This window comes from Mustelus asterias, chromosome 12, assembly GCF_964213995.1.
Source record: "Mustelus asterias chromosome 12, sMusAst1.hap1.1, whole genome shotgun sequence".
NCBI classification, from domain to species: Eukaryota; Metazoa; Chordata; class Chondrichthyes; order Carcharhiniformes; family Triakidae; genus Mustelus; species Mustelus asterias.
The window spans coordinates 97,257,673-97,278,428 of record NC_135812.1 but is presented as its reverse complement, the minus strand read 5'-3'; the positions used below and the strand labels follow the sequence as shown (position 1 = coordinate 97,278,428).

The window sequence follows — 20,756 nt, the reverse complement described above, 5'->3', positions numbered from 1 at the left end:
TCCCCATGGCCTCTGCGAGTCTCTGGGCACTTGATTTCCGGCAGCATCAGCTCCGTGCCAGAAATGAGCTTGGAGCTGCATAATGTTTGTTATTTCTAATTTTAATATTTATATCTCATTTGCGGGCCCGGGACTGAAGTCTGCAGGTCTGCAAGTCTCTGCAACCCCCCTCGCCCCCAAGACCAGGAGTATTTCATTCCTGTGGGGTTTACAATAGTTCCCCACTTGCCCCCGAGCATTGCCAGCTTGGCAATGTTTGCCTGGCCCCCATCACTGCCCAAGGGGCAAAGTGGCAATGCCCAGGGACATCTGCCACTGCCCAGTGGACATCAGGCTGTACCAAGGCGGTGGGACCTAATGGTGACAGGGCCTCTTTGGAATTGGTAAAAGCTATTGCTAATTTTCTTTCTATACGTGTTAACTGGATTCATAAATAAACCTTGTTTGATAAAAGCTTCCTCATGGGTCATTTGAACCTTATCTGAAGTGAAACATCTTATGTTTACCCTAGCCAAAATCAAATTGCAAAACTTATGATCCAGGCGGACATCATAAAACACTTTGGAGTTTCTAACCTCAACTATAACAATTGGTTCCTGGCGAGATTAAAATCTATATTTCTTGACTGGAAATAAAAAGTGGACATTGTTTAAATTGGTAGAGATAAAGGGAAAAATACAGTTTGAATATAGTGGTGAGAATGATGAAGAAGAGCGAGAGCGTCGTACTCAAATGCCAAGTGGGGTTCTATTTATATATGCCTAAACATTGCCAAGGTTTGATGAAAAGGATGTAGAAGCCTTTTTCATTTCATTTGAGAGAGTGGTGAAACAAATGAAATGACCATAGACCATGTGGATATTTGATTTTGATTTGATTTATTATTGTCACATCTATTAGTATAGAGTAAAAAGTATTATTTCTTGCATGCTAAACAGACAAAGCATACCATTCATAGAGAAGGAAAGGAGGGCATACCATTCATAGTGCGAGGTAGGTCCATTCAAAAGTCTGGGCAGCAGGGAAGAAGCTGTTCTTGAGTCGGTTGGTACGTGACTTCAGACTTTTGTATCTTTTTCCAGATAGAAGAAGGTTGAAGAGAGAATGTCCAGGGTGCGTGAGGTCCTTGATAATGCTGGCTGCTTTTCCAAGCAGCAGGGAGCGTAGACAGTGTCAATGGATGGGAGGCTGGTTTGAGTAATGAACTGGGCTTCATTCACGAACCTGAAGTCGATGACAATCTTCTTTGTTTTGTTGACATTTAAGGAGAGATTATTGTCGTTGCACCAGTTCACCAGATCCTCTATCTCATTCCTATACTCTGTCTCGTCATTGTTTGAGATCCAACTCACGACGATGGTGTCAGCGGCAAACTTGAAAATCGAGTTTGAGGGGAATTTGGCCACTCAGTCATAGGTGCATAAGGAATGTGGTAGGGGGCTGAGAACACAACCTTGTGGGGCACCAGTGTTGAGGATCATCGTGGAGGAGGTATTGTTGTCTATCCTTACTGACTGTGGTCTGTGGGTTAGGAAGTTCAGGATCCTGTCACAAAGGGAAGAACCGATGCCCAGGCTACAGAGTTTGTAGATGAGTTCCATAGGAATAATGGTGTTGAAGGCTGAGCTGTAGTCAATAAATAGGAGTCTGACATAGGTGTCTTTGTTATCTAGGTGTTCCAGGGTTCAGTACAGGGCCAGGGAGGTCTGCTGTGGACCTGTTGCAGTGGCAGGCAAATTGTAGTGGATCAAGGCAATCTGGGAAGTTGGAATTGTTTCGTGCCATGACTAATCTTTCGAAGCACTTCATAATGATGGATGTCAGAGCCACCGGACAATAGTCATTAAGGCACATTGCTTGGCTTTTCTTCGGTACCAGGATGATGGTTGTCTTCTTGAGGCAGATACGGACCTCAGATTGTTGTTAAGAGAGGTTGAAGATGTCTGCGAATACCCCCGCCAGCTGATCCGCGCAGGATCTGAGTGTTCAGCCAGGTACCCCATCCAGGTCAATCCCTTTCTGTGGGTTGACCTTCGAGAAAGCTGCACTGACAACTGCAATGGTGACCTCAGATACAGATTAATCCAAGGTTTCTGGGGTGGAGGGCGTGCTGTTGCTGATGTCTTGCTCAAAATGGGCATAGAATGCATTGAGCTCATCAGGGAGGAGTGCGTTGGAGCCAGCGATTTTACATGCCTTCATCTTGTAGCCTGTTATGTCTTGCAGACCTTGCCATAGTTGGCGGGGGTCACACTTGCCATAGAGCCTGGGACTCTAGCTTGGTCCGGTACTGTCTTTTGGCATCTTTGATGGATCTCCTTAGATCATATCTGGCTTTCTTATATAGGTCAGGGTCTCCTGACTTGAATGTCTCAGACCTAGACTTCAGCAAGCAGTTCATACATGGTTTCCGGTTGGGAAACACGTGAATTTGCTTCTTTGGCACACGGTCTTCTACACACTTACTAATGAAGTCAGTTACTGTCATGGGGTACTCGTTCAGGCTGGTCCCAGAGTTTTTAAATACTGACTAGTCCACTGACGCTAAGCAGGCCCGTGGGAGATCATCCGATTCCTCAGACCAACATTGCATGATTTTCTTTGTAAGCTGGGAGCAGGAGCACAGCCTTGTGGTTTGGTTTGATTTGCCAAAGTGTGGGCGGACAATAGAGTGGTAGGCTTGTTTGATATATGTATAGGATGTTAGGATCCCTGATGGAACAGGAGATATGTTGGTGGTATCTTGGTAGTATGCTCTTGAGCTTGGCCTGATTGAAATCCCCGGCCACGATGAACAAGACCTTGGGATGTTTCGTCTCAAGGCTAGTTGTGGTGGTGTATATTTCGTCCAGCGTGATCTTCATGTCTGCATGGGCTGGGATGTAAACTGCTGTCAGGATAACTGTGGTGAACCATCGTTGGTTACCACTGTGGGGTTATTCCAATGTTACTGTTGGGTTAGGGTGTTGCCACTGTGGGGGTTGTTATAATGTTGTTGGGTTAGGGTGTTTACACTGTGGGATTAATATACCTGTGGTGGATGTTGTTATGGCACATCCCGGTCGGGCCCCGCTTCCTGGGGAGAGGTATAAGACCCTCTGCTCAGGCGGGACCCCTCCAGTCTGGATTGGTGTACTCGTGTTAGATAGTTCCATTGTTTGTCAATAAAAGCCTTCAATTGCTGAAGCCTTGTACCTCGTGCTTGATTGTCGCGCATCAATAACAGAGGTGAACTCCCGTGGAAGGTAGTAGGGGCCGCATTTTAGCGTCAGGTATTCTAGGTCCGGGGAGCAGAAACTCGCCTGTGTTGCTACATCTAGGCACCACGGGGTGCTGATTAGGAAGCAGACCACAACTCCCCTAGCCTTGCCTGAGGCTGCTGTACGATCCATTTGGTGGATTGAGAATCCCTCTGGTGTAGGGCACAGTCCGGTGAAGCAGCAGTGAGCCATGTTTCCATGAAACAGAGCACACAGCAGTCCCTCAGTTCTCTTTGAAAAGTGAGTCTGGCTTTAAGTTTGTCTAGCTTGTTTTCCGGAGATTGGACATTTGCAAGAAGTAAGCTAGGGAGGGGGGCCTTGGGACCGCGATGTTTCACTCATTACTGATTCAAACAAATTGGTAGGTAGAGCTAGTGATGTGTTTGCATCACAATCAGAGGAGGTATCTGGGAATTATGATGAAATGAAAAAATCCATCTTAGATGCATATGAACTACTGCCAGAAGCTTACAGACAACAGTTTAGAGATCTAAGGAAAAAACCTGGTCAAACATACATAGAATTTGAAAGGATCAAACAGAGTAATTTTGATAGGTGGGCAAGGGCTTTGAAAATAGGCCAGACGTATGAAGCTCTTAGAGAAAATATTATTTTGGAGGAGTTTAAAAATTCACTTCCTGATGTAGTGAGAACTCACATGGAAGAGCAGAGGGTTAAAACTGTGAGGTTTGCAGCAGAAATGGCAGATGATTATCAATTAATTCATAAATCAAAGTTTGGTTTCTAACATCAGTTTCAGCTTGTGAAGGATAGAAACTGGGGAAAAGAGAAAGCCTCAGGTGGTAAAGGTAAAGGAGATCCTGTGGAAGATAATAAAAAGTGTACCTCAGGCGAAAAAAGAAATACAGGAGGATGGAAGAGAAATTAAAAGCCTCAGATGTTTTCAGTGTAATAAATTAGGCCATGCAAAGTTGTAGTGTTAATGGTTTAAGAAAAGCACTGGGAAGACTGACATGGTAAAACAGGATAAGCCAGTGGAGTTTGTTAAAATGGTAAAAGAAAACCCAATTAAAGTGAAAGAGGTGCAAAAGAATGCACAGCCTGGTCAGGAGTTGATTGATAAGAAGGTGCCAGATCTCTTTAAAGAATTTACTTGTGTGGATAAAGTTTACTCATGTGTACCAGGAGGAGTAGGTAAAGAAGTTAAAATTTAAAGAGATACGGGAGCAAGTCAAGCATTGATGGTAAGGGATGAGGCGTTATGGAGCAGCACGGTGGCACAGTGGTTAGTACTGCTGTCTCACAACGCCAGGGATACGAGTTTGATTCCCGGCTTGGGTGACTGTGTGGAGTTTGCACATTCTCCCGTGTCTGCGTGGGTTTCCTCCGGGTGCTCCGGTTTCCTCCCACAGTCCAAAGATGTGCTGGTTAAGTTGATTAGCCATGCTAAATTGACCCTAATTTCATGGGGATTAGCACGCTAAATATGTGGGGGTACGGGGATAGAGTGGGACTGTTGTCGATGCAGGCTCAATGGGCCGAATGGCCTCCTTCTGAAATGTAGAGATTCTATGATCTTATGTAGTATGGAAGGAGTATTACCAGAAAAGATAGTAATACGTGGAATTCAGGGTGAGAAGAGTACTGTTCCATTATATAAGGTGAGGTTGGAGAGTCCAGTGAAGCATGGTGAAGTAGTGGTAAGAGTAATACAGAGATTATCTTGTCCAGGAGTACAGTTTGTCTTGGGTAATGATATAGCTGGATCGCTGGTGCGAGTGATGCCTACTGTGGTTGAAATGTCAGTGGAGAATCAAACAACTGAGTTGTTGAAGGATGCATATCCTGGAATTTTTCCTGATTGTGGTCATAAAGTCACAGGTTAAGACAAGAGGAGAAATCAAAGAGTGAAGATAAGAAAGTTCAATTATCAGAAGCGATTTTTGATCAGATTGGAAAAGAACAAGAACAGGTGGAGGATGAAGTTGGAAGAATTACAATAGAAAGATATAGAAATAAAACAGTTCTTTCAGAAAGCATACACGGAAGAGGAATCTGAGTATATACCAGAATGTTATTACCTTAAAAATGATGTCGTAATGAAGAAATGGAGACCTTTACAAATTCAGGCAGATGAAAAGTGGGCAGAAGTTCATCAAGTGGTATTACTGGTAGCGTATAGAAAGGAGGTGTTGTTGGTAGCACATGAGGTACCAGTAGGAGGTCATTTGGGAGCAAGGAAAATTCAAGCTAAAATACAAAAACATTTTTATTGGCCTGGACTGCATAAAGATGTGGTTAAATTTTGCTGGTCATGTCACATGTCAAGTCATAGGGCGAACCTCAAGAACTGATAAAACTAGCACCCTTATTGCCCATTCCAGCATTTGAGAAACCTTTTACAAGGTCTTAATCGATGGTGTAGGACCCCTCCCTAAAAAGCAAAGTGGGAATGAATATCTACTGAACAAAATGGATGTGTCTACTAGGTTTCCAGAGATCATTCCATTACGCAATATTACAGCTAAAAGGATCGTAGAGGAGTTACGTCAATTTTTTACTAGATATGGATTACCCACAGAAATACAATAAGATCAAGGGTGAAATTTTATCTCAAAGTTATTGAAGGAAGTTATGGATAGCTTAGGAATAAAACAATTTAAATCAACTGCGTACCATCCAGAATCGCAGAGAGCGTTAGAGCAGTGGCATCAAACTTTAAAGACAATGTTGAGGGCTTATTGTCAAGATTATCCAGAGCATTGGGATAAAGGAATTCCATTTCTACTCTTTGCAATTAGGGATGCACCTAATGAGTCAACCAAATTCAGTCCATTTGAATTGATTTTTGGTCATGAGGTAAGAGAACCACTTAAATTGATTAAGGAGAAATTAGTAAGTCAGCATTCTGAGACTGGGACAAGCTAGGGTAAATGTATTGAGTTATGGGGATAGGGCCTGGGTGGGATTGTAGTCGGTGCAGACTCAATGAGATGAATGGCCTCCTTCTGCACTATATGATTCTATGTTTAAAAGGTATTTTGTCGGGAAGGGAAGCAGAAGGAGGATGTTTTAGTGGTCATAACTCAAGAGTGAAGAACTGAATCCAGATGACTCTGAACTTGACATTCCTCAAATTAAATTGGATAATGAGGAAGTTATTAGGAATCGGGATAAATTATTGGGTTACCTTCCAGAGAAAAATTGAAATGACCTGAAAGAGTCATACATGAACAAGTATGTGGGAATAAGTTGGGAAGTATTAGAATTGTTATACATGATATAGATGTGGAAAGTGCTGTTCCAATTAAACAACATCCTTGCAAATATGACCTTTCAAGTTGGCAGAGGTTCAGAAGGAGAAGCTGATGTTTACTCAGTTTGAGATGCAGCAGCTGAAAGTCTTGATCAATCACTGGTAAAGGTGGAGGAGAACCAGTTGTTGGACAATAATGATGTGAACAAAGAAAGTGAGCAGGTGTGGAGACAGATACAAGACAAGTTGCCTGTTTTTGAAATTGTTCCTGAATTGTTCAAATTGTCTGAACATAAATTGCATGACTGTCAAAAACAGCTCATCATCTATGTGAAGAAAAGTGTAGATGAATTAACAAACATGTGTGATCTCAAAAAGGAGTTTGAGGAGTGGAAGTATTGTACTGCTATGGATCAAAGGAAAGGACAACAACGTGAAATCAGACTGTTTGCTGAAATGGTACCATCATTTGAAATGAGCTGCTGGCAAAATGATTCTATACGGTGTGCAGAGATGTGGATATCCAGTAAAACAGTATTGTACACAGCTGGTGTTCCAATAACTTATGGTTGTATTTGCAGCAATGTAACTGCTACAATGTTTTTGGAGCCATGGTCAAAATGGGTTCTGACACCAAGGAAGACAATCTGCTGTGTGCCTTATCCAAAGAGTGTGCAGAAATGATGGTGCAGATCTCGAGCAAACAAAGGAGTCGAATTGTTTTGCAGAGGAGGAGCTAAGGCCAATTAACAAGAAAAAGGAGAGATAAAATGGCCTTTCTGAATGGTCCTGATTACACACAGGTAATGTGTTCTCCTCCTGATCTTGCCTATTTCTCTGAGGACATTACCAGAGCTAAATTATTATTGAAACAACCAAATTGAGATCAGATTTGGAATCAAAGCAGGATTAAGAACTGAAGGAGGATCTTGGAGAGGAAGCATTTTTTCACAAAGGTTATACAGGAAGAAGTGTTCAATTGGTGGAAGACTAGGGCTGAAATGGACTATATTACTGTTCTGTTTGCATGTTTTGATTTTGCAAAATATGCATATTTATTGTAGATAACTAGTAGTGTAAAATTGAAAGGGTTTGAAAAATGAAACTATCTTTGAATATTGATGGTTCATTTCTTTCTGAAGGGGAGGTGTGACGCTAGTGTACCTTTAAGAAATTTTTTTTTAAAACCATGTTCTATGCAACTATAAGCAGCTTTGGTTTTCTTCATGGTTGCCAGGCTGTCCGTTAGAAGTCCTTTTATTGCTGCTTCAATGGTTTAAATGAGTTTTGTTCATTTTTTCTCTGGGCCTCAGGTACTTTCTGGGATTTGTTTTATGACCCTGCATTGTTATGGGGAAGAGTGGGTGTCAGGTGATGTGTTTTGGACAGTTTCTTTTCATAGTGAATTCAAGGTTTCACTTTCAGTTTGGTTGCGTTTTTTAGTCAGACGCTGTCCTGGTTGTCAAATGGATAGCAGTGCTTCTCTCTCCCTCTCCCTGGATTGTAAAATCTGCTGGCTAGCTGGAAGCAAGGCTTTTTGCCTTCTTGGAGTGAAAATTCTGGAGGTTGGCTAGTTAGCACCTTGAGAACCAAATGACTAAATTCCAGTATCACATGAGCATTCATTTTTTCTGTGCTAAACCTGTGGCAAGGGTTTTGTTTGTGGAATTTGTTTTGTTGGAATGGTATTTAGCTGTTAAGGTTTATTACAATATTACGGTGCTTTTTTTTCTTGTTATTGGTAAAAGTTATTGCTAATGTTCTTTCTATACATGCTAACTGTATTCTTAAATAAACTTTGTTTGATAAAAGCTCCCTCGTGGGTCATTTGAATCCTACCTGAACATCTCATGCTTACCCTAGCCAAATTCAAGTTGCAAAACTTATGATCCAGGCAGACTTCATAAAACACTTCGGAGTTTCTGACCTGAACTACAACAAGCATTGTATAAATTCTTTATGTAGACTGTAAAATTAGTCCGTGCAATGATCGGGAATCTTTCGGACCGTCGCCATTAACGGGGCCTCTCATTGATTACATCCTGCGCTACTGGGGAACCCACAGCGGGAAGTAGCCATTGGCAGGACCAGAAGATTCTGTCCGTGGGAAGAGCTGGAAAATTTCAGCCCATGTGTTAATGTCTATCATTTCATCTGTTTTTAATCACTCAAGGGGTTAAAATCGTTGAATGCATTGGAGTTCCCCTGTGAATTGAGTACAGCAGAATTCCCCTAGGAAACTGCTGTGAACTTGTTTCCATGTAGTTACGGATAAGCTGCACAAACAAGCGACAAGAGCATGGGAACTTTGATCAACAAGAAGCTGGTAGCCATAACAGCAGGTGTAGATGTTTGGATGGTGTAGCCATGTAGTCATGATTCGTTAGAAATGTCTTAGAATTAGACAGGCATTTAGAGACTGTAATTGGTTAACTATATTCACCTGACATAAATGAAAGAATTAGTACTATTAGCTGTAATTGGATATCAATGACTTCAGAACAAATATATACTTGTGATTGATATATGCAGATTATTTCCAAGATAACCAAAAGTATAATTGCTCATGCTATGTATCACTCAGGAAGTTTGTATGTCACCTTGTAGAAGGCAGGCTTTCCTGCTGCAGCTTGAATAAATGCCAATTTAAAACTCCAAAATCTCTGTCTGATCACTTGGTGGGGATGATGATCAGGAATTGCTGGGTTGCTATTTTCTACCCTTAAACAACATAACAATCACCCTTATATTGAGGAATAAAGGTTGGTTAGGACACCAGAAAAAATCTCATATAATCGCATAATGTTTTACATACTCCTGATAGGGGAGAGGGGGTCTTGTTTTAACATATCTTCAAAAGTTGGCACTCCTGATAGCGTAGCACTTCCTCATACCTGCATTGAACTGTCAACCTATATTGCTTAGTCTATGGAATAAGGCTTGAAACACTCTGACTGCAAGTGAGATTGCAATCACTGAGTCAAAGTTGACATCTAAAATTTGTATTTCCCTCACCAGTTCGTGTCTGTTTTGTGCTAAGTGATAAATGTATGTCAAACATATCATTAAGTTGCCAGAGACAAAATGCAGACTAGTTCTCCCCGTGTCTGCATGGGTTTCCTCCTGGTGCTGCGGTTTCCTCCCACACTCCAAAGATGTGCGGGTTAGATTGATTGGCAATGCTAAATTGACCCTAGTGTCAGGGGATTAGCAGGGTAAATATGTGGGGTTCCGGGAATAGGGTCTGGGTGCGTTTGTGGTCGGTGCAGACTCGATGGGCCGAATGGCCTCCTTCTGCACTGTAGAGATTCTAAATTTCAGAAGGCTTGTTTGCAGAGAAACTTAATATCATGGTGCTGTCAACAACAGAGAATGTGTTGTACCAGACCTTCAGAATGCTTTTAAATCAGGCTGCAGCAGATGTCACTCTGTCTACAGTAAAATGGAGATACTGGAGAGACAATTATTTGGATGCTCAGGTACATTCTAGGGTAGTACCAGGTGCACTACAGCACATGAGGTATCTTTGCCATTACACCTATGGGTGCTCTTCATTGCAATTCATACAACAATTAGGAGTTACGGAGTTATATCTTGAGTTTCAATGCTCAATTTAACAGCCAAAAATCATATATGACATAACATGACCATATGTGCAACAGGGTGAAACTGTGGTTAGCTGCCTCACAGTGCCAGGGACCTGGGTTCAATTCCAGCCTTGGGTGACTATGTGGAGTTTGCACATTCTCCCATGTTTGCATAGGTTTCTTCTGGGTGCTCCAGTATCCTCCCAAAGTCCAGGTTAGGTAAATTGGCCACGCTAAATTGTCCCTTAGTGTCCAAAGATGTGCAGGTTTTGGGGATTAGTGGGGTTAGTGGATAGGGTGGCGGGAGGGCCTAGCTCTGTTGGAGAGAGGGTGCAGACGTGATTGGCCGAATGTGCTCCTTCTGCACTGTCGGGATTCTATGATTCTATTTTTGAAGTAGCATTCCAAAAGTGTGACAGTTGCATAGATGATCTCACTTTCTAATGATTTTATTCAAGAGGAAAGTAATGAAATTAAGAACACGCACAGTGAACAACTTTGATCAACAGCCTATGCTCCACCATTCATGATGTGATAAAATGAGAGTGCTCTGCACTTTAATGCCTAGCAAAGAAATAAAACAAAATATATATAAAATACCGTACCTCAATAGTCTGCAATCGGTGCATAAATCTGTCCAACCTTGCAAACACAAGACGCGAAGGGAACTCCCAATATTTTGGTTCTCTATCCTGAAATAGAAGGTAATGTATTTTTCTGTAATAATTATCAGAGAAACGTTTGGTAGCATTCTCTCACAACTATCATGCAAATATATTGATGCCAGTCCCCTTTTCTCTCTGGAACACAAGTTATCAGATTTGAATCCTTTTCTACAGGATAAAAACAATAAATTGATGACAACACTTATGTAAAAGTATTCAAATTTATTATTTTAAATTGGTCAATGTAAGGCATTCTGTATGTATAGTACCTTAAAGAATGTGTGCATTTCAGACCGGTTATGATCATAAACTTGGTAAAGCTTCTTCAAGACAGATATTGTCAGGTGGATTGTTCCCAGCACCTCCTCTATTTCTCCCTGTAATCCTTTCATTAACTCATCTGGATTCAAAAAGCGACAGGTCTACAGAAAAATGTTTTCATTATGTTAATTATTCTTCCAAAATGTAGGATTAGTGTCCTGCATCCATACAGACTGAAGATAATACCATAAATTATAACTGAAAATTGTCATCAAAACCATAGTGCACATTTTGAAAAGCAGAATACTGCGGTTTCTGGAAATCAGAAATAAAAATTAGAAAATGCCAGAAAGATCAGGCAATGTCTGTAGAGAGAGAAACAGAGTTAATGGGCAGAATTTTACAAGATTTTTTCTAAGTGTCAAGCGGGCATGAAACTGGGAGCATTCCACATCCGTCTTTTGGGTGCATTTTCAGGCTCAATCTTATGCACTCTGTCTTTAAAATTTTGGGCGAGTCTGTGTCTCGCTACAGAAGGCAGTGGGTGGGGCTTAATGCTCCCACCAGCCTGTAGGGGGAGGTATTGCGCATGTGCAGACCTCTGATGCTGAAAATGCACATTAACAGTAGCAGGGGTCTGAGAGACAGAGAGTCAGGCCCCTGCTACTGCAGGTCGCCTCAACCAGCTCCCCACCCCTGTCGCAATCACAGGGGTCCATGGCCCAAGGCGCAGCACCCGCCGCCCACCGATCGTGGCCCTGCCACCCTCCCTCACCGATCGCATGCAGAGTGGCAGCGGGTCCCCTCCTCTGACAGGTCCCACCCCCACATTGCTCCCTCCCTCCACAGACCCTGCCCCCATTGGCCCTGCTCACCCACAGGCTTTGCCCCCCACATTTCCCACCCACACTCTGGTACTGCCCCCACAGGCCCCACCCACCCACAGGTTCCACCCCCATTGGCCCCGCCTCCGGCACTGTCCAGTGGGCATTTCCTAGGTTCCCAGTAGGCATTGTCCAGGTGCCAGGCTGGCAATGCCAAGGTGTCAGGTTGGCACTGCTACTCTGGCACTGCCCAAGAGGTACCCCAACTTGCCCTTGGTCTCCTCGGGGGACCTCAATGGCCTCTGGTTCCACCGGTGAGGCCAATACAACTATTCCCCATTCATGGGAAGCAGGTTTTTTCCTTGCCAGAGAGAACCTCTTTCACCAAGGCCATAAAGCCAAGCGAGCCCAGACGACTGAGTGCCGGGTTCGCTAAACACATTCAAAACCCTATTTTAATAAATTTAAATAAATTAACCAGCCTTTCACCCATTTCCGGCAAGAGACTGACCACACTGGAAATCTGGGTGTCGTAAAATCATGTCGGTCAAATTATACTGTAAGAAACAAACTAAAACATGCAAAGAAACAGATTATAGCCTGAAATTGTTGAACCCAAATTTGAGTCCAGAAAGTTATAAATCATTGTCATGTCGCAAAAACCAGCACCACTCGTGCTAACCACTTTCCACCCGATTTTACAGCATTTTCCCACTGCAAAACGGGCGTAAAGCAGTGGTACAATTCTGCCCAATGTTTCAGGATGACGACCCTTCATTAGCGCTGGAAAAATTAGAGATGTTCAGGCAACTCTGGCTGTTCACAGGGATTTCATTCCCATGAATCCTCGCAAAACGTAAAATCATGAATAGGAAACTTGTGCATGCGCAGAGTTAGTGCATGCGCAATGTGTGCTTTCTACCTGGAGTGGCATGGAAAAGGTGAGTGTTCAACATTCTAAACAGCGGATGAGTGAAGTTTTGAGGCTGCGAATTACAATTACGTGTATAACTACATTTGCACAGGTTTGCAATACAGGGGGGTATGACATAAGTTGACTGTCATCGGTTTTGAACAAGGGGTGAGTGGGGCAAGGACAAAAACGTTTGTGATACGATGGAGGCAGGAGAGATTCAACGTCAGAATATCTTGCAGGACGAAAGGTTCTGAAAAAAATCAAATGATGTGCATAGAGAAGGTGTGCTTCTTTCTAAAAGCCAAATTATACTGTCAGAAACAAACTAAAACATGCAAAGAAGAAAACAGATTATAGCCTGAAATTGTTGAACCCAAATTTGAGTCCAGAAAGTTATAAAATGCCCATAGAAAGATGAGGTTTAGTTCCTCAAGCTTGTGCTTAGTTTTACTGGAAAAGTGCAGCAGGCCAAGGACAAAGATGTCTGCGTGAATGTAAGGTGGAGAATTAAAATGACAGGTCACTGGAAATTTGGGATCATGGTTGCAAACTGAATGGAAGCGTTCCACAAAGCAGTCACCCAATCTGTGTTTGGTCTTCACGGTGTAGAGGAGACCGCATTGGGAGCTGCAAATACAGTAGATTAAATTGAAAGGAGCACTTATAAATCGTTGCTTTTCCTGGAAGATGTATTTATTGCCTTGAATGGCGAGGAGATTAAAAGACTGGTGTTACATCTTGCCTTTGCATCAAAAAGTGCTTTGGATAGGGGCGAGGTGTTGGGGTGATTGAAGAGTGGACAAGGGTCTCACAGAGGAAACATTTGGAATGCTGAAAGTGGAAGGGAAGGGTGCAGAAGATGTGTTTGGTGGTGGTATCACACTAGCAATGATCCATTGAAAACGGGGATTGTTGAGGTGGAAGGTGAAGACAAGGAGAACCATAACGCAGTTCTCGGGGGGAGGGGAAGGGTTGAGGGCAAAATAAATGCTAGGAAATGTTGGGGACACAGTCATGGATCCTGCCACCCATGGTTGTGGTGGAGGGGTTGCGGGGGGGGGGGGGGGGGGGGGGGTGCATCCTTAGTTGAAGGAAAAAGAAAAATGAGGAGACATCTCAGAAATGTTAGTGTTGAAGATTGCATAATTGGACCAGGTGTGTCAGAGGAGTTGAAGAATGGAGTCCTTACAGGGTGTACGGTGTGAGGAAGTGCAGTCGAGGTAGCTGTGGGAGTCATTGAGCTTCTTGTCAGAAATTGAGACAAAGAAGTTATGGAAGATGTTACAATCCCAGACTAGAGCTCCAAATACGGGCTGCAAGGGGCAGCACGGTGGCACAGTGGTTAGCACTGCTGCCTCATAGCACCAGGGACCCAGGTTCAATTCCGGCCTTGGGTGACTGTGTGGATTCTGCACATTCTCCCCGTGTCTTTGTGGATTTCCTCCGGGTACTCTGGTTTCCACCCACAGTCCAAAGATGAGAGGATTAGGTGGATTGGCCATGTGAAATTGTACCTTAATGTCAGGGGGATTAGCAGAGTAAATACATGGGGTTACGGGGTTAGGGCCTGGGTGGGATTGTTATTGGTTCAGGCTCGATGGGCTGAATGGCCTCTTTCTGCACTGTAGGGATTCTGTGATATTGGTATGATCCCAGACAGGACCCCAAAATTTTGCTACGATCCAGTTAGGAACCAGAAACCTGTTTTCGCGATATAACTCACGAGGCTAGAGATGCTCAAGGAAATAAAGGCTTTTATTGACTACTACAATAGAGCTACCATATATAATACACGATCCCAGACTGAAGGGTCCCAGACAGAGCAGTGACCTTTATACCACTCCCAGGAGGCGGAGCCCGACTGGGATGTGCCATAATAATTATATTACAGGTAGAACAGCCCAACCCTATCCCCAACAGTAACATATATACAAACTCATAGTACTGGCCAGACCCTGGCTCAGTACTACCTGGTGGGAACCAACGATGGTTCACCACATTCACCCCTCCTTTGAAGACAAAGGCCGGCGGGGTACAAAAAAAACACAGAACAATTGGTCATCAGTCTATAAGTTCAGGCGGTCAGGGGGACCGCACTGTCGTTGTGACCTCCTCAACACCGGCGATGACACCGGTGTAGGCACTCGCGGTGGCGTTCTCCCCAAGGCGGTGTCCAACGGCTCCTCCAATGTCTCACGGGCCGGTTGACCCCGAGGTGGTGACAATCCGCTGAACTCGGACACGCCTTGAAGTGGCGACCATCTCCTGGACTCAGGCAAGCTGTACACGGGAGTAAAAGGGTTAAGTGATGGTCCCGATGCTGCCCGCACCATGTCAGGAGAGGAAACAATAGTTGGGGGGTCTCTAACAGGAGGTATGGGAGCGACAGGGGTTTCCAAGACCCCTGCTGGCGCCAGGTCTCGAATCGAGACCGTGTCCTCTCGTCCGTCAGGGTATGCCACATAGGCATACTGAGGGTTGGCGTGGAGGAGATGGACCTGTTCAACCAAAGGGTCGGACTTGCGGGTCCTAACATGTCGCCGCAGGAGGATAGGTCCTGAGTACGTCAACCAAGACGGTAATGAGGTCCCAGAGGAAGACTTCCGAGGGAATGAAAACAGTCTCTCATGGGGAGTAGCGTTGGTTGCCGTACACAGGAGTGAGCGTATGGAGTGGAGCGCATCAGGGAGCACCTCTTGCCAACGGGAGACTGGAAGGCCTTTTGACTTCAACGCCAGTAAGACAGCCTTCCAGACTGTAGCATTCTCACGTTCCACCTGTCCGTTACCCCTAGGGTTGTAGCTCGTGGTTCTACTAGAGGCAATCCCGTATGAGAGCAGGTATTGCCTCAAGTCATCGCTCATGAACGACGAGCCCCTATCGCTGTGGATGTAACAGGGGTAACCGAACAGGGTGAAAAGATCACGAAATGCCTTGATAACCGTGGCAGCGGTCATATCAGAACAGGGAATGACAAAAAGGAATCGTGAGTACTCATCAACCACATTGAGGAAGTGCACATTCCGATCTATCGAGGGAAGGGGGCCCTTAAAGTGCGGTTTGCATTCCGCGCATACCCGGCAGCTTCTGGTTATGGACCTGACATCCTCCACCGAGTAGGGTAGATTCCGGGCTTTTATGAAGTGGTAGCGCCGAGTGACCCCTGGATGGCAGAGGCCATTGTGGAGAGCCTGCAATCGGTTCTCCTGCATACTGGTGCATGTTCCACGCGACAGGGCATCCGAGGGCTCGTTGAGTTTCCCTGGACGATACATGATGTCGTAATTATAGGTGGAGAGTTCGATTCTCCACCTCAAGATCTTATCGTTCTTGATCTTGCCCCGTAACGTGTTATTGAACATGAACGCCACGGACCGCTGGTCCGTGAACAGGGAGAACCGTTTTCCCGCCAAGTAATGGCGCCAATGCCGGACGGCCTCCACAATGGCCTGGGCCTCCTTTTCCACCGCTGAATGTCGAATTTCGGGGCCTTGGAGGGTGCGAGAGAAAAAGGCAACGGTCCTGCCCGCCTGGTTAAGTGTGGCGGCCAGGGCGAAATCAGATGCATTGCTCTCCACCTGGAAGGGGATGGACTCATCGATAGCGTGCATCGTGGCTTTCGCGATGTCGGCTTTTAGTTTTTCAAAGGCCAAACGAGCCTCTGGTGCTAGGGGAAAAGAGGTAGACTTGATGAGCGGACGGGCTTTGTCCACGTAATTGGGAACCCACTGTGCGTAGTAAGAGAAGAAGCCTAAGCATCTTCTCAGTGCTTTTACGCTAGTGGGCAGGGGAAGTTCGAGGAGGGGACGCATACGGTCTGGATCAGGGCCAATGACCCCGTTTTCCACCACGTATCCGAGGATAGCTAGGCGGCGCGTGCGAAATACACACTTCTCCCTGTTGTAGGTCAGATTCAGGCGAGATGCAGTGCGTAGGAATCTAAGAAGGTTGGTATCGTGGTCCTGCTGGTCATGGCTGCAGATGGTGACGTTATCCAGGTACGGGAAGGTAGCCCGCAGTCCGTTATGGTCCACCATTCGGTCCATAGCACGCTGGAAGACCGAGACCCCATTGGTGACACCAAAAGGAACCATTAGAAAATGGTACAAGCGACCATCCACCTCAAAAGCCGTGTATTGTCGGTCCTCTGGGCGAATGGGGAGCTGGTGGTAGGCAGACTTTAGGTCGATGGTGGAGAACACCCGGTACTGCGCAATCTGGTTGACCATGTCAGAAATGCACGGGAGGGGTACGCATCCAGCTGCGTGTATCTGTTAATAGTCTGACTATAGTCTATGACCATCCGGGGTTTGTTCCCACTCTTGACCACCACGACCTGCGCTCTCCAAGGACTAGCGCTAGGTTGTATGATCCCTTCCTTGAGGAGCCGCTGAACCTCAGATCGAATGAAAATCCGATCCTCAGCGCTGTAACGCCTACTCTTAGTCGCGATGGGCTTGCAGCCTGGCACGAGATTCTGGAATAAGGAGGGTGTGGTAATCTTAAGCGTCGAGAGGCTACAGGTGGAGCGCGTTGGGCAATTTGGAGGCTGCTGTTCTCCCACTGAAAGCAGAGGGAGTGGCCCACCGTACTGTAGGGTTACACTCTTCAAGTGGACCATGAAATTTAGTCCGAGGAGTATTGGCGCGCAAAGGTGCGGTAACACCAGGAGCTTGAAGCTCTCGTAAACCGTGCCCTGCACCGTTAGATTTACCACGCAACTCCCTAGCACGGTGACAGACCGGGACCTTGACGCCATCGAAATTGTCTGCTTGACAGGCTGGATCTGGAGGCCACACCGCTTCACGGCGTCTGGGTGAATAAAGCTCTCCGTGCTCCCGCTGTCAAACAGACAATAAATCGTGCGTTTGTTTACCTGTATGTCCATCATGGACTTGTCGAGTCTGTGAGGCTTTGCCTGGTCCAGGATGATCGACGCCACCGTTGGTTCGTGAGCGCCACTGCAGGCAGCTGAGATGGATGATGGCGACCCCTGCTGGTCATTTGCGGTCGGTGCCGACCAAAATGGCTGCTCCCATAGGTCGCACGTGGGCGATGGCACCAAAATCAGCGATCCCTGGTGGTCGCGCGTCTCTTGCGACTCCGTCGTCTGGAATGGCGACGTCCTGGCCTCGCACGTGGAAGAAACCCTTGACGATGCCGATGACGAGGAAACCGGCTCCGGGGAGTCACACGCCGCACTGCTGTTCCTGGATGTAAGTTTGGATCGACATACCTTCGAATAATGCCCCTTCTTGCCGCAGGCGGAGCACAACACCGCTTTAGCGGGACATCGCTGCCGAGTGTGCTTCACTCCCCCACAGAAGTAACACCGCGGGCCGCCTGGAGCTGCTGCCGTCGTCAGGCCCGAGGGTGGGAATGCCATCACGCAGCTTTTCGGTCCCGCTGGATGAAGTGGGGTCTGTGACTGCCCCTGCCACGCTGTCTGCACGTGGTCGTCGGGATACATCGCCAGGCTTTTGGAGGCCGTTTCTAGCGTATCCGCTAGCTCTATAGACTTAGTGAGATCAAGATTACCTTGCTCCAACAGCCGAAGTCGGATATAAGACGATCCGATTCCCGCCACAAACGCATCTCGAGCGAGGTCGTTCATGTTCTGGTCTGCCGACACTGCTTTGCAGTTACAGCCCCTGGCTAGCTGTAGGAGCTCGCACGCATACTGTTCCGTCGTTTCGCCGGGCTGCTGTCGTCGAGTGGCTAAGAGATATCGAGCATGCATCTCGTTTGGCGGTTTAATGTAGCGCTTCTTAAGAAGCTCGAGGGCCCCTTTGTAGTCGGTGGCCGCATGGATTGCTAAATATACAGCGTCGCTTACCCTCGCGTGGAGGACCCGGAGTCTGTCGTCGTCTGTGGTGACCGCTGCGGAGGCTTCGAGGTAATCCTGAAAACATTTCAACCAGTGGTCGAAGATGTTCGAGGCGCCCGCCGCACCTGGGTCCAGTGTAAGCCGTTCGGGTTTAAGCATTTGCTCCATGCTCTCTGTATCGTTTTCTTTTTTTTTCAACGACGAGAGTTCAATTAGTAGTCAATAAAATTGATGCGCGATATAACTCACGAGGCTAGAGATGCTCAAGGAAATAAAGGCTTTTATTGACTACTACAATAGAGCTACCATATATAATACACGATCCCAGACTAAAGGGTCCCAGACAGAGCAGTGACCTTTATACCTCTCCCAGGAGGCGGAGCCCGACTGGGATGTACCATAATAACTATATTACAGGTAGAACAGCCCAACCCTAACCCCAACAGTAACATGTAGAATAGCCCAACCCTAACCCCAACAGTAACATATATACAGACTCATAGTACTGGCCAGACCCTGGCTCAGTACTACCTGGTGGGAACCAACGATGGTTCACCACACAGTATATGAAATTTGAAATGAAAGTTACATACTCAGAGAATAAAACCACAACATTTCACTATTTTAAACACTATTAAACACTTTTATAGTACAGAAATCAACAAAACAAACAGGATGCGAAAGCCTCGTGTAGGATATGCTACTGCAGGTGCTAATGCACTAAAACAGACAAAAAACTAAAACAAACACATATAAACATTCATATTGGCCGCGATTTTACCGGCTCACCCTGCCCATCAATGGGCGTAGCGAGCCGCTAAAATCACACAAGAACATAGAATTATAAGCTTAAGTTTATTTATTAGTGTCACAAGTAAGCTTACATTAACACTGCAATGAAGTTACTGTGAAAATCCTCTAGTCGCCACACTCCGACACCTGCTTGTGTACACTGAGGGAGAATTTAGCATGGCCAATACACCTAGCCAGCATGTCTTTGGACTGTGGGAGGAAAATGGAGCACCTGGAGGAAGCCCACGTCGACACGGGGAGAACGTGCAAACTCCACACAGACAGCAACCCAAGCCGGGAATCGAATCCAGGTCCCAGGCAGCAGTGCTAACCGCTGAGCCACCATGCCGCTCAGGATTGCGCCCGATTTCTCGGCTCTCGTAATCTTACCAGCACCAGATCAGCCTGTCGCCCATTTCCAGCATAAGGCTGAATATATTATTTACATTTATTAAAATGATCATTACCATGTGATCAGTGAGCCCGGGACACAACAGTCCGGGTTCACTTGCCTTTATGGCCTCGCCAAGAGAGGTTCTCTCCAGTGATGGAAACACCTTCCCATGAACAATCGTGTTGCCCTCGCCGGTAGAAGTGGAGGCCATTGAGGCACCCCCAGGGGGGTTGAGGGCAAGGGAGGGTGCACCTTGGGCAGTGCCAGCCTGGCACCTTGGCAATGCCCACTGGGCAGTGCCAGAGAAAGGGCCTGAAGGGGGCTGTGTGGGGGAGTGAGACCTGAAGGGGACAGGGCCTAATGGGGAGCGGAGCCAGGCCTGGGCTGTCCAAGTGGGGAGGGAGCAGGGACCCTCTGCGCACTCTGCCTGCGATCGGTGGAGGAGGGAGGGAGGGCCCACTGCTACTCTGCAAGCAATTGGTGGGAGGAGGGGAGTCTACTGCCACTCCCCGGGGGAGCGAGGGGGGGGGGTCTGCTGCGCATTCTGCCTGTGATCAGTAGGGGAGGTGGGGTACTGCTGCCACTCTGCAGCTGTGATCGGTGGGTTGTGATTGGACTGGGCGGCGGGGGGGGAGCAGGGACAATACATTCGGGCGGTGTGGAGCTCCCAATTAGCTGCGGGCCTGCCATAGCGGGGGGGGGGTGGCTTGGTTGAGGCTGGCTGCAACAGCAGAGGCCTGACAGGTCTCTCTGTTAGGCCTCTGCTGTTGCAATTGCGTATGTGCAGCCAGAGGTTTGCACATGCAGAATAGCTCCCTCTGCCGCTAGAGCATGCTGGCTGGCGAATTCAGCCCCACCCATTGCCTCTAGTAGCCAGAATCAGTCTAGCTCATTTTTTCATGCACTAAGGTGCATAAGATTGAGAGTAAAGACTCGCCTAAAAAACAGATCTCCAACTTTCCCATTTTCACGCTTGCTGGACACTTAGAATTTTTGTTCATAAAATTCCACCC

The 20,756-nt window shown here is 46.2% G+C and overlaps 1 protein-coding gene across 1 annotated transcript in view; it reads right to left on the bottom strand.

The window, feature by feature from the left end:
- LOC144501720 (dynein axonemal heavy chain 17-like) overlaps positions 1-20,756 on the bottom strand; it is an 832,067-nt gene that overhangs the window by 731,224 nt on the left and 80,087 nt on the right. Inside the window, exons 8-9 of the mRNA XM_078225682.1 lie at positions 10,999-11,151; positions 10,670-10,756 (exon numbers count right to left, since the gene is read on the bottom strand). Of these exons, the coding sequence (XP_078081808.1) occupies positions 10,670-10,756; positions 10,999-11,151 (240 nt within the window). The remainder of the gene's footprint in view (positions 1-10,669; positions 10,757-10,998; positions 11,152-20,756) is intronic.